The sequence below is a fragment of the Rhopilema esculentum genome, chromosome 5 (genome assembly GCF_057945365.1).
Source record: "Rhopilema esculentum isolate cy_ngs chromosome 5, ASM5794536v1, whole genome shotgun sequence".
Classification (NCBI taxonomy): Eukaryota; Metazoa; Cnidaria; class Scyphozoa; order Rhizostomeae; family Rhizostomatidae; genus Rhopilema; species Rhopilema esculentum.
In genome coordinates this window covers 7298981-7311599 of record NC_142819.1, presented here as the reverse complement: position 1 = coordinate 7311599, position 12619 = coordinate 7298981, and the positions used below count along the sequence as shown (strand labels likewise).

Below are 12619 nucleotides of genomic sequence, written 5' to 3'. Positions count from 1 at the left end.
AGACTTGGACTGACTGACTTAGTATATAGGTAGACTGACTTTCTAAAATGACCAACGCATAAAAGCAATAATTCATTAGTCTAAGAATTCTATTTGATGCTTTTACATTTTATAAAGACACAACAGCGAATCATTTCACATTCTTACAGTCAATAATAATAAGAAAACTCCCTAGACCCGTTTATGTCAACTACATACCAAGACAGCGACTCTCAAAAAAACTAACTGTGCGTTTTACAATTACGGATAAGATATATTCAAGAGCATTAATTCATTACTAAAATAAATATTGCTCAATTAATGATTCAATTCTAATCTTCCAGCAAGTCTCTAAATTCGAACTACGATATATAATTGTCAGTCTTTACCATAAGAAGGCAAAGGATATGATATGATAAACATGCAAAATTTGTTTGAATTTATTCAATTTTGCCGTCCTTACTGGACGTACAGAAACTTTCCTAAATAATCAAAAAGGGAATAGTCTCGCCTGTATATATGAAAAAGATCCCTTTAACAAGGAACATTATGGACCTGAATCTCTATTAACAGCATTTTTGAAAGTATTTGAAAATGCAATAGAGCTCTGGAAAAGAAATTCCCTAACCTTTCATGTGCGTATAGAAATACCTTTCTTCCCGCTCGTTATAGACTGATGGAGGACTGGAAAAACGGGTTAGAAAGCAACAAATTTATCGGTGCTACATTACAGAGGACAAAAAGTTATCTCTTGCTTGTACAAGATTACCTCACCACAAGAAAACAAAAAAAAAGTTAAAGGACACTAAAGTATCTGGGTTAGGATTGGAGGAGTCCCACAAGGATCGATATTTGGCCCTCTGCTATTTAATTTTCATAAATCATATTTTGTTTGTACCTCAATAATGGATTACTGTGCTGCTGATGGCAACAAATCATCTGTCAACAAATACAGCTTAACTGGAACAACTTTTTAAGACAAACGCCAACAAATGTCTCGAATGTTTGAAATCCCTCTAAATTTCAAGGTATTGTCATTAAATTTGAAAAATTCCATTAACCATCACAAATCCCACTCCCCAGGTTTTCAGAGGTCTCAATCTTACGCAATGTCTTAAAATTGCTACTACAATTTCATTTTGGCTAAATTCAAGGACTCGTGGTCAGACACCTCAAAGAGTCATAACGGAAAAGATGCAATTCAATTCATTATTGAGATTGAATTATCTTTGTTTAATGACTCAATATGTCATATTTTTGTAAAATTATATGTAACAAGCTATAATATGATAAATCAATACTAAATCTTACAAATAAAAGCGTTATCAAGCAACAAAAACGGGATACCGCATAAAAAGCTAAAATAAACATAAAGAAATAAAACTGCGCTGGGTTGCAAAACAGGCCTGGTCATAAGATTTTAAGCAGTAAACAGCTCTTCTAGTAATTTCCAGGTGAGCTATGTATAAGTAAATAAGAAAAGAAACAAAGGGAAATAGATTTCAAAGAGAGCAATTTGCGTTTTGGAACAACTTAGGAGAGCAATCTGTAGCTCCCCTCTGTCAGTTGAAGGAGCAAGAGGTATGGCTCTCCTCAAACAGCCAGACCTGCATTGCAAAGCTTCTTTGAGGACAAAGCATCAAAAATCAAGGCAATCAAGATAGTATCTCAACCTTAGCTGCAGCTCTCCTAGCAGGCGCTGGTACCAACGATCGAATGTATTTCAGCCAGCACAAATATGGAAAAACTATCCTTCTTCTAATCCTTCTTCGATTTCTCTCTACTCCTCCAGAGCAACGAAAGCAAGATCCTCAGTATTTTAAAGATTACTAAGGGCAACAACACTGCCAGCGCAAGCAAAAACGCAATGACGTCGACACAGTAGTATTGAAACCAGTACAGAGTGTTTGCTTTTGACTTCAAATGAGGCAGACGGCCGCCATTATCAAGAGCGTATTGAACAAGATCTCCGGCTCTTTCTGCACTTGATTTAGGCCAGCTTCGCATGCGTTTTGACGTCATCATCGCATGCTCTTTGTAGCTAAATGCAAAGAATTTAAAAATAAGTCACAGTTAAACTTAGAATCTCATATGCAAGGTGTTTTAATCATGCTAGTTTTTGTAACGGGAAAGCGGAAGTCAATATTATCGTTCAACTTTATAAAAAGACTTCAATTCTAAGCAGCAAAATCAAATGTTTTCTTTTAACAGCTCAATATGGAACAAAAGTTTATTTAAAATTTGAAAGTAAGATCCGTCCTTCCATCTGTAAGTAAAACTTTAAAACACTAAAGTTTATATTACTGTTAACAACTTCTTTGATCATTCAGGAAAGTAAAAAACCCCAAAAGGGTGTTACCCCTTTGCCCTGCTTGAGGGAACTTGGCAATGGAACATCAAAGATATTTTAGAGAGGTGTTGGTGAAGAGTACGATGAAAAGGGGCGCGTGCTTTTCTGGTAGGGCATCATGTATGGCCTAAATATTGCACAAATACAAATGGACGTGAAGATAAATTTTACTCTTCAGTTGCTTGCTGGTAAAGACAAAAGGCCTGGCTCACTTCTATAGACATTAAACTTTAATTAGAGGGTCTAAATACGAAATACAGCTCAAAAAGACGTATTTTTTATTTCCCCTTCCTGATTTTAATCGAATGCAGCTGCACGTTTATCCGACAAATTAGCATTTATCCAGATTTCAGTATGGGTCCTTAAACGAGGGTACATCATTTACCTTGAATTGTATATGACTTCTTCGATAGTTCGTTGCCATGTAGCTGCGTCAGCATTTACAATGTCAATAAACTTTGCCATTTTTACCCTCTTAGAGAACAGAATTGCATTATGGAACCGTTCGCCTTTAAAGGGCGCAGCGACAATCGGCACACCGTGATACGCAGCTTCAGCGGCTCCGTTTATGCCCATGTGACTAACGAAAGCCTTGGTCTTTTCGTGGCCAAGAATGTCATTCTGGGGTACCCATTTCAATGCTTTCAGGTTTGGAGGGATAGTCAAGTTTTCTGTGGCTAAGAAAAAGATCAAGATAAATAAAATGAAGAAAATAAAGATAATGAATTTTTTATAGAATACATTTACTTGAAATAGATCGGTAGCTAATGTATGGCGTGTACACTTCATGTTCAGGATACGCGAATACATGTGTTGCGGGGTAAAGTAAGAATTCTTTAGTACGTATACATTAGATATATATATACATCAACATATTCAAATAGGTATTAAGGCACAAATGAATTAGGCAGCCTAATGGAAACAGCCGTTCAGGAAACTTCGTGGCTTGCAGTATCCTGTATGATTCACATGCACAGAGTAAAAACATACTCAAGTTGATAATTAGGATAATATAAGTTTTATAACAGAAATAGATTAATAATCACACATTACATATTTAGATAGAAAGACTGGGGTTAAGAGGAGTCAAGTGAGTTACAAGGAATCGGACGGACGAGTTGATTAAAGCCGCGTAATTGTAAGTAGAATATGGCAGCTTGAATAAAAATTATGTAGGCTTTTCTTGAGAAATTCGTTCACACTTTGCAACTTCTATTGAATCAGTCAGAGGAAAGCAATCAATGTAATAATTTAAGACTAGGTTTAAATTCTAAAGCTGCATCTTATATCTATCCGTTACCTCTGTTTGAGCCTCTGTTGCAAGTAACGACATTTTGTATATACGCACTTATACAAAACAAGAACGCACTAGCCTGTTCCTGTATGACCCTTGTCCTTGAGGTTATTAAGACAGATAGAAACTAAGTAAACATGCAGGTAAACTCACATTTTAGTTTCCAAATGAACCTTTGCTTCATGCGTGAAATGGCAGTTAGAATTCTTTCAACAATGACTTGGTCCATATTACACACTGCACTACCAAAAGCAAGCAGCACAACTCCGTGCTCTCCAGAGCTTTGCATGAACTCTTCAAGATCTTCAGGTAACTCTTTTGATGGTTTTGCCAACAATGGTCCAACAAAATACGTATCTAAAAAATAAAATGTTCCGAGCGAATAAATTTTCAGAATGATCTGACAGTTTCAGGTCCCCTCTGCATTACTTCAGCCACTGCTCAAAGAAATATACCGATTCCTCACTTGTATATGGAAAGCCAGAATGAAGCGAAAAGGGCAGAATAACATGACTGCCCTGTGCCCATTTTAAAAAGTATAAGCAGATAGTATAAGCATATAGTTTTCGTCCTTTAAGAAAGATGTCAATGCAAAAGAAACGCCAAGAGGAGTGATTCGCCTATTTATTTCAGTAGTGTTTTGCAAACACATTTCAGCATTAGAAATGAATTACTGATACAAACACGGGTGGATACAAGCTATTCTCGCAAAATGACGAATTTAAAATATCTTGCAATTACACTATAATTGGCATATCACTTTTAAAACAATCTTATAAAGAAGGCTTTATGCGTGTGATAACAATGAATAACTATGCGAATTTCACAGAGAACAAATTCGAGCAAGTAGTGCGACAAGGGCAGGACGCGAAAGTACGACTAGTACAAAGTAGATAGTTGTTCTAGAAACTGAGTAAAATGTTCGGGTTTTCAAATCCAAGCCCAAAGCTGCATTGTAAAACTGTTAAGCGCGTTGAAAGTAATTTATGGGCAAACATGTCCACCCTAGTGGTAACACGATACATTATGCCTGGTATCAGATTAATCGGATCATGCTACTTGTGAAAATTATGCTTAAGTAAAGATGAGTCAATGAAATATAAAAATAAACCAGTGTAGAAGTTAAAGGACACCTGTAGCAGACTTTTGAGCCTGCTAGAGAGAAATAAAATGGCGTTTCTTTCTATAAATCATCTTGCAACCATAACCGTATCTATCTATTAAATATCTTATAAATTTCTTCGTCTAGTCGATCTGTTGACGTTCAAGAGGTAAGGATGGGGACAACAAATAAAATAATGATGGCAATATATTTGTACATACTTAGTTAGATAATGATAACTCAAAGAGTAAAATACTCACTAGGCATGATTGGAGAGACATATTGATAAGCAAAATCCATTGGCACTATCACCATCTCTGTTTTTCCAAAAAGTTCAGTGAAACTATCTTTACTTTTCCAGTTGTATGCCGACTGTAGGTCTCTAAACCAATATGTTAAGAAAGCCTTCACGATGATATCCCTGATTCTATAGGTGAGAAAATTTTGTACTCGCTCGATGAAAGACATTTCATCAGTAAACGGACCTGTGACCATCGGGACAAAGCTAGCAAGATCGGGAACTCCAGTATATGAGGCGATAAAAGAATATGAAGCTGGGTGGAGTAATATTGTTGGCTTGTCAAATATATCAGCAATATAGTGTCCACATGGCATCACTGATATTGTCACGATCATGTCTGCTTCTTGGATGACTTTCATTGTGTCGTTGGTTTTCAACATCGCAAAGCAAGAATCCAGAAACAGCTGCGATACATCTCGTACCGCATTTATAAAGGTACGGGGGCCAAAATCTTTTGATACATCGCCTGCCAAATCTTGCAGTTTTTCTATCTTCTGTGGATTCGGTAATGGATAATCAATATGTTTTACAGTGCTCGTCCGTTTCTTCAGGAACTTGGTTGTTAGAATCGAGACCTGCAAATACATATAAAATGTTATTATCATTGAGGCTTCTAATCTGTGCTTCTACTGGGGACTTTCGAGAGCATAGGAGCGTTGTTAAATATACAACGGAGTCGTGGGAACATTCAAATTGTGTAGGAAACAAGATTTAACGTTAGTTTTTACAATAGTGAATATACACTAATTAAGACTAACGTGTAAGCAAGATAAGAGGCGGATTCAAGTAGAAGTGGTACTATTGGTCTTTGAGCTCCCATCATAACCTCTCGATGCTCATTTATATTCTCTCCAGTCAGAAACATTCTAAACGTTTCGTCTTATTTTCGTAAAAACGTTTTTAAGTCTCTTAGGTAGTGTAGAAACTAGAAACATTTCTTGGTAAACAGACATGGCCAATTAAAATATATTTTTGAGCTTGGGGTCTTTGGTTCCTACGTCACAGACCAAATCGAATAGGACTTTTGGTCCATGAAGGCAGTCGATTCGGTATGATGCACAGTAATGGACAAAACCCCGAGGAGGGGGGGGGGTTATTTAAACCTTTTAGTTACAGGGCGTCCATCCGATAACTATGAGTAATTTTCCTTGTGATCTGATACTTTTGGGTACCTGATTTGCGATGAACTGTTGGATAGTTATGGGCTAAACTAACACAAAACAATTCAAATAGAGAATAAAAGAACAGATGTGTTTAAACTAATTATTATAGGAAACAGTTTAAATTTCTATGACTAGTGGTTTCTTACGTGCACAACAACAAAATTTTGTATTTTGACATTTTTGGGTCTTATCGACACTTTTTAGCTGATAATTCTGGGTCTGTTAAATTTGTTTTTGATACTTTATGGTGAATTTTGATAACTGCGGATGGACCTCCCCTGCAGAGTCTATATGTCACTCCCCTAGACTATATGTGACTGCAGAGTCTATATGTGAGTATATGAGACTGTATATGAAAAGTCTGAGTGACTCCCCTGGGGAACAAAAGAGATTCAATTGACATATAGAGTTTTAGAATCAGTCATCATAGTTTAGAAAATCCATTCCCTATTTCAGAACAGTAGTCACTACTTTCGAAAAGGCGCTTCACAGCTTACTTCGAGATCTCTCCTTCGTGGTGTTTGAATCTAGCAGTCAAGCGATGATGCCCCGATGATGACAAAGTCGACGGAACTCTAATTTCAGCCACAACTACAAGTAAGGCCTGGTTCAAACGTCGCACTTCTCATGTGCCGAACCTAACTCTGTTTGGAGCGACACTTGAGCATGTTTAGCGCGACTCCCGTTTCAAAGTCGAACTAAATCATGTCGCGCCAAATGGCTATCGGGATTGTTACATGAAGTATCTTGGTTAAAGCGCGCAATCTCAAATATTTGTTTGAAAGGCATGCGCCTTCCAAGAAAGAAATGAATTTTGTGAAGGAAAATAAATTAAATATAATTATGCATTGAGTTCGGTACATGACAAGCTCGACGCTTGAAACCGTGCTGTGCTGGAGCAGTGCAGCTCGGCAAGCTCTGCCGATCCAAACTAGTCTGCCGCTCCTAACTAAATCTGCCGTACCAAATTGATTCAAACGCCTAACACAGAAACTGAAATAGCTAGGACAGGCAGAAATTACTTAAAATGTTGTAAATGTGGCATACATTAAGTACCAGAAGTTTCGGTGGGATTGATTTTCGGTGAAGCGGGACAAACGAAAATTCAAGAAATTTAAGTTCTCTATGGGCTGAATTGCTGCTTCTTCTCGTTCTTCACAATTCCCTCGATAATCTTTTTAAACTTCTCAATTAGTACTTTCAAATTGGACGCCTCTCTTTGTAATTCACATTGCGATTGGCGATCGAAAATATTGTGAACTGTAAACGCTGCCAATTAATTTTCCTCTGTGGACTATAAAAATGAGATAAAAAAGGCCTCCGCTAAATAAGAGTAGATGACATTCTTACCTTCTCTACAGTTCCATTTATTGGGCTGACAACAAAATACCCGATTTTTGCAACTTTTATGATTGCGTTCCCGATAATCTATGTTGAAGATAGAAATTGCTCATTTCTTTACTCACCAAAATATTTCCTTTCCACCGAAATTTTTCATGTTTTCACCGAAATATACACCGAAATTTCAAAAATATGACCTAAATTTTTGGCACCGAAATTTTTGGCACCGGATTTTTTGGTACTTAATGTAAATGATTCAAAACTCAATGCCTGGGAGATAGTAGGATGGAGCCTAAAATGAGTATTTAACTGTTGATAGTTATAAAATGGTCTCGTAAAGTGTTTTTTAGGTATGATCCGGTAGGAAGCTTTATTCATAGTGGCATACACATTTGAAAATTTTTTCAAAAGCTTTTCTGCAAAAGTATTTGCAGCATCTTTGAGTAGCTTTGAGCTTTCTGTTCACATTTGCAAAAGTTATTCTCGCTGTATCCCAACTAAAATAATTAAAGACAATAATTGTGTTGGCTTGAACATTCCTCCATTGAAATGAAAGAATGTGATGTTAATGCCGTATTCAAAAATGGTAACTCATTTTACAAAAATAATTACAGATCACTAGCAGTTTTGCCGTCAGTCACAACAGTTCTGACGAATCAAATATTGAAAGGTATACAGGAACAAAGCAATACGACGACGAGAATCCAATGTCACGAAATAAATTTTCAAAATAAATTAAATTTAAGAGTATACTAATATTTCGCCCTGGCATACAGGGCTTCATCAGAGTAAATGAAACGAACGAGTGAATGGATTTGAAATGTGAGATGGTGGTGCCGGATTGGTGGATGTTAAATGGTGTGAATGCAGCGCAGTGGAGAAAAAATGGGATGATGGAAGTGGGTATCAAATATTACCTTTATTTAACAATTTTTTTCTCACAAACACTCTGGGCATATTGTCAGAGATAAAATAGTATGAAATAAAACCGTTTGAATCGCCGGGTGGTGTGGATCTTTTTTTCGGGGTTGATTTGCATATCCAAATTTTAGTTATAGTGATACCTAATATGCCTTGCTAAAATTGGTTGAGACATTGGTTTATCCTGGCTTCGATTTTCTCAATCATGAGCGTGTGCTTAGTAAAGTAGGTGCAAATGGATTCAGTAGGAAAGCCTGCATGTAGCCATCTAGTAGGGAACTGGTCAAAGAATATGGCTCATTCACTTCCTAGAAGAAAATGCTATTTGGTATCCTACCAGGATCAGTACTAGGACCTCTCTGTAATCACGCTAAAAATAAAACATTATGCTATTCTCATCCAGATATACAGGAGGTTATTTAAAATCTTGAAAACGATACTGTTAAATTAAGTAGTTGCTTTAAAAAACTGTATGAAGAGATATGCCTATTCCACTTGCTGTGTCACGACTTTGCTTTGATCACTTGTGTAGGCCCACAAAGCTAGGGCTTTAAGTTCCAGCTCTTACCTAGTGTATAATTAATCAAAATTGATACTTCAGTTGTTCTCCAGAAACGATGAACAACTAAAGGCTTCAGAATTGGTGTCTGAAAAGCTCAAACTTATAGTCAGTGGAACAGAACTGAGAGTACCGTCACTTGCAGTGTTCAATTTGCCAATTGCCGTAGTTTGATTCAGTTTGAGGCAAGGCTATCTGAAAAAAACTGTGACATCAAAATTGCATTACAGTGTCATCAAATCAAAAATATTTTGTCGGCTAATTCATTTCAAGCATCGAAATGCAAAAGCTTTTGTCTCACAAACTGTAAAAAATATTAAAAAACAAAAAACGAGTTCGTGATCAGCAGGTTCAACTCCTCTACACTAGCTAATCAAATGCAATTGCGAATTTTGGCTGGAGAGGCCTTTTAAAGAAAAAATTAGCTAAGTTTTTAAATTTAACATTGAACTGTAGATAATGGTCTTACTTAGATTATTTATTTTTTATTATTGTATTTTATATCAATAATGGTTGTATTAATAAACCTAGTGTGATAAAACACCATCCCTCAGCAAAATAGTTATCAGGGGTTTTCCAGGAAAATGAAAGTTGGCCCCTTTGTTGCATTATCAACTTGCAAAAAATGTGACAGATATTGCAATGGATTATTCCAATAAAAAATATCAAACTTATGAGTGATGTCAAATGGCTCAGAGTTTGTTTGGATCAAGAACTCAAATGAACTATTCATTTAATCACTGTCACACAGTGGCGGATTCAAGGGGCAACTAGGGGCAGTTGCCCCTCCCTCAACGAGTTGAAGCAAGTCTGGCACCCCTTTTTTGGAAATTGTGCGCCCCTTTTGAAGAATGAGAATCAGATGAAAAGAGTTCTTGGCCCGATAGGTTAATTTGCTTCAAGGATTACCTCAAAGTTATGTTGTTTATTTTTAAAAGGTATCTGAAATTGTTGTATACAGCGTACTCTTGTAACCAATATTTGAAAATTTTTCAATGCCCCAACTACCGACTGCCCCTCCTTCAAATTTGCTCTGGATCCACCCCTGCTGCTGTCACAAAAAAGATCTCAAGAGGTGTTATTGGTATTCTAAGGTATACAGAACAATATTTTCCTCTATCTATCATTAAAACATTTTATAGAACCAAGACAGAGCCCTATTACAAATACTGACATCTATTTTTGTTGTTATGCTTGTGTATCAATTATAGAAAAATTGCAAATACTAATATCAAGTTGCAAAGTGGATCACTAACAGCCCACGTGATGCCTCCCCTCTGCCAGTCACTCATACACTTGGATGATCCACAGAAAGGGAACCAATTGACATTGAATCTGCTAGAATAAGTTACAAATCTCTTGAATATGTATGAATGCTCCTAAATGAGCAACATACATGTTTTAAACTAAAATATGTCAAATCTATCAAGTTTCATGAAAACCAAAAAATTATGATCATCTGTTCCTGAAGAACCAATATTCTATCCCAATACTTTTTGTTGGACTCCAATTTTTTTGTCTAGAATGTTTTCACAATTTTAATCAATATTAGAATCAGCTTAGTTTTCTAGCAGCATTTTACATATATTTTGGCATGACATCCTCTAACCTAATCCTTTGACTGCAGGGTTACCATGGGTAACAAAGATAGAATAAAACTTTTGTTGAAAAAAAGCAACTACCTTGTAGCAAAAGCAGCAAAAAATTACTAAATCCTCTGACAACAATTAAAATAAGCTCTTTGTTATGTTATGTTTCATGTACATTAAAGATATTAATTATATCTATTTTAATATTTGATGTGGTATGTTTGTGCAGTTTCCAGTTAGTTTATTATGATTATGTACTTGAAGTAGTATTGGCTTGTTATGTAATAGAATTGATATATTGTGGTTGTCATTGTTTGTTCAATGGTTTTTGTGTTCAAGCTCTGTATTTGTGTATTAATTTTGTTATGTAGTTGCATTGTGTAATATTCCCAGTGGTGTTATAAATGCATGACAGTGATTTATTCTATAGGATATTGTCTTGTTGAGTATGGTTGATCATTGACATGTAAAATGACACACTGATGTTGACTCATTGAATTTTTGAGCAGAAAACTTGAGTGTTTTTGGACTGAATTTTCATAGGGTTACCTTCACAAATGTTGAAAAATGAGGCTTCAACAAAATACATGCGACAAAGAACCTTTTGGTTACACTCCTGAATAATTGTTAATTTCTCTATATATTTATCTAGATGTAGACGCTCTCACTCTCCTAATGGTAGCTGTTCCCCTATTTGACCAACTGATCAGTGATTTGACCATAAAACTGTTAAGGAGATCTCTCTTTAAACAAGGGCCTAAATTTATTGAAGATATGCATTGATCTTCTGACATACCTTGATTTGATGTCTAAAAAGCAAAAGGATAAAAACAGCAGATTGAAGGATCTGATTTCCTGTAATGAGGTTAATTTTCCGTTTCCTGCTTCTTTCTAGCAGCTTTTAAAGATTCCTCTATTTGACCCCAAATGACAAATCCCCCCTTTGACCCCTAACCTTATATAAAGTGCATCACATCACCTGATTTATTTTGGGAAATATTGTAACCTCTTTGCAGAATGTTTGAAATTTGGTTGGATACAATGAGAATGCATACGTTTCTTTATGATGCTACCCATTTTCTTTCTATTTTGAATCAAAATGATGTTTTGTGATTTTAAAACACATGTAGCCAACGCAGTAGAAAAACATTGTGATTTATTCTGCTTAAATTACAGTAGTTGAATTATAAAAGCTTTTCTATAAGGTACATTGATACATGTCAAATCCGATTCAGAGGCTTGTTTTACGATATCAGTCTGATTTTAGTCATAAAAGATTTCCCAATATGACCCTAAATTCTCAATTTGACCCAAGCGCTGCCAACGTGATTGAACACAACTACCACTGGGGGTTTGAGTCCCTTGTCGAAGTCGAAGAATAACTAAAACAACTTCTCGCTAATGTTTTTCAGCTATAATTTGTGAAAGGCTAGTCTTGAAATACACAGAATTTTTACATAACACAACCAGATTAGGCTGAAATCTAGAACGGCCTAAACTAAGCACGGCCTAAAGTAACAAACCTCGTGTCCCCGGTCAGCCATCTGCTCAGCAAGTTCCAAAGAATTGAAATATGGGCTATTTGCAATGGGAACCGTCATGAAAACAATCTTCGATTTTGCCTTTTCGCAAGCTCCATGGCTCTGCAACGCAGCCAGGGCAAAAGCGCAGACCAACATACCGAGAACGCCCATTTTCACAGAAAGAGAAGGTCACAAATCAATATCAACCATAGATCTATGATATCAACATTCAATAAGGGTTCAAAGGTCGACGTCCGGCATAGAACTGGAACAAGGAGCCGGAGCCGCGTCGATGGCGGGACAAGGATCCGAATTGGTACCCTGGGTACCAGTCAATGGTGGAGCGGCAGGGCAGAGGGGGCTACAGTCCCCAGTCAAAAGGTAATCTAAGAAACTTTTAGGTTATGTTGGAGCAAGTGCACAATTTTGTAAAATTGTAAAATTGGTTATGTGAAATTGGTAAAATCATTCAATTTTCTTGCAGTTTATCTCATCAG

The 12619-nt window shown here is 36.4% G+C and overlaps 1 protein-coding gene across 1 annotated transcript; it reads right to left on the bottom strand.

Annotated features, from left to right (window-relative positions):
- Positions 1–26: 26 nt before the first annotated feature.
- On the bottom strand, positions 27–12588 carry LOC148960250 (UDP-glucuronosyltransferase 2B7-like). The gene is made up of 5 exons (XM_089108631.1): positions 12123–12588; positions 4986–5601; positions 3777–3980; positions 2715–3006; positions 27–2020 (listed from the first exon to the last, which is right to left on the bottom strand). The coding sequence occupies exons 1-5, from the start codon at positions 12291–12293 to the stop codon at positions 1738–1740; spliced, it is 1566 nt and encodes a 521-aa protein (XP_088964757.1). The 5' UTR covers positions 12294–12588; the 3' UTR covers positions 27–1737.
- Positions 12589–12619: the final 31 nt, after the last annotated feature.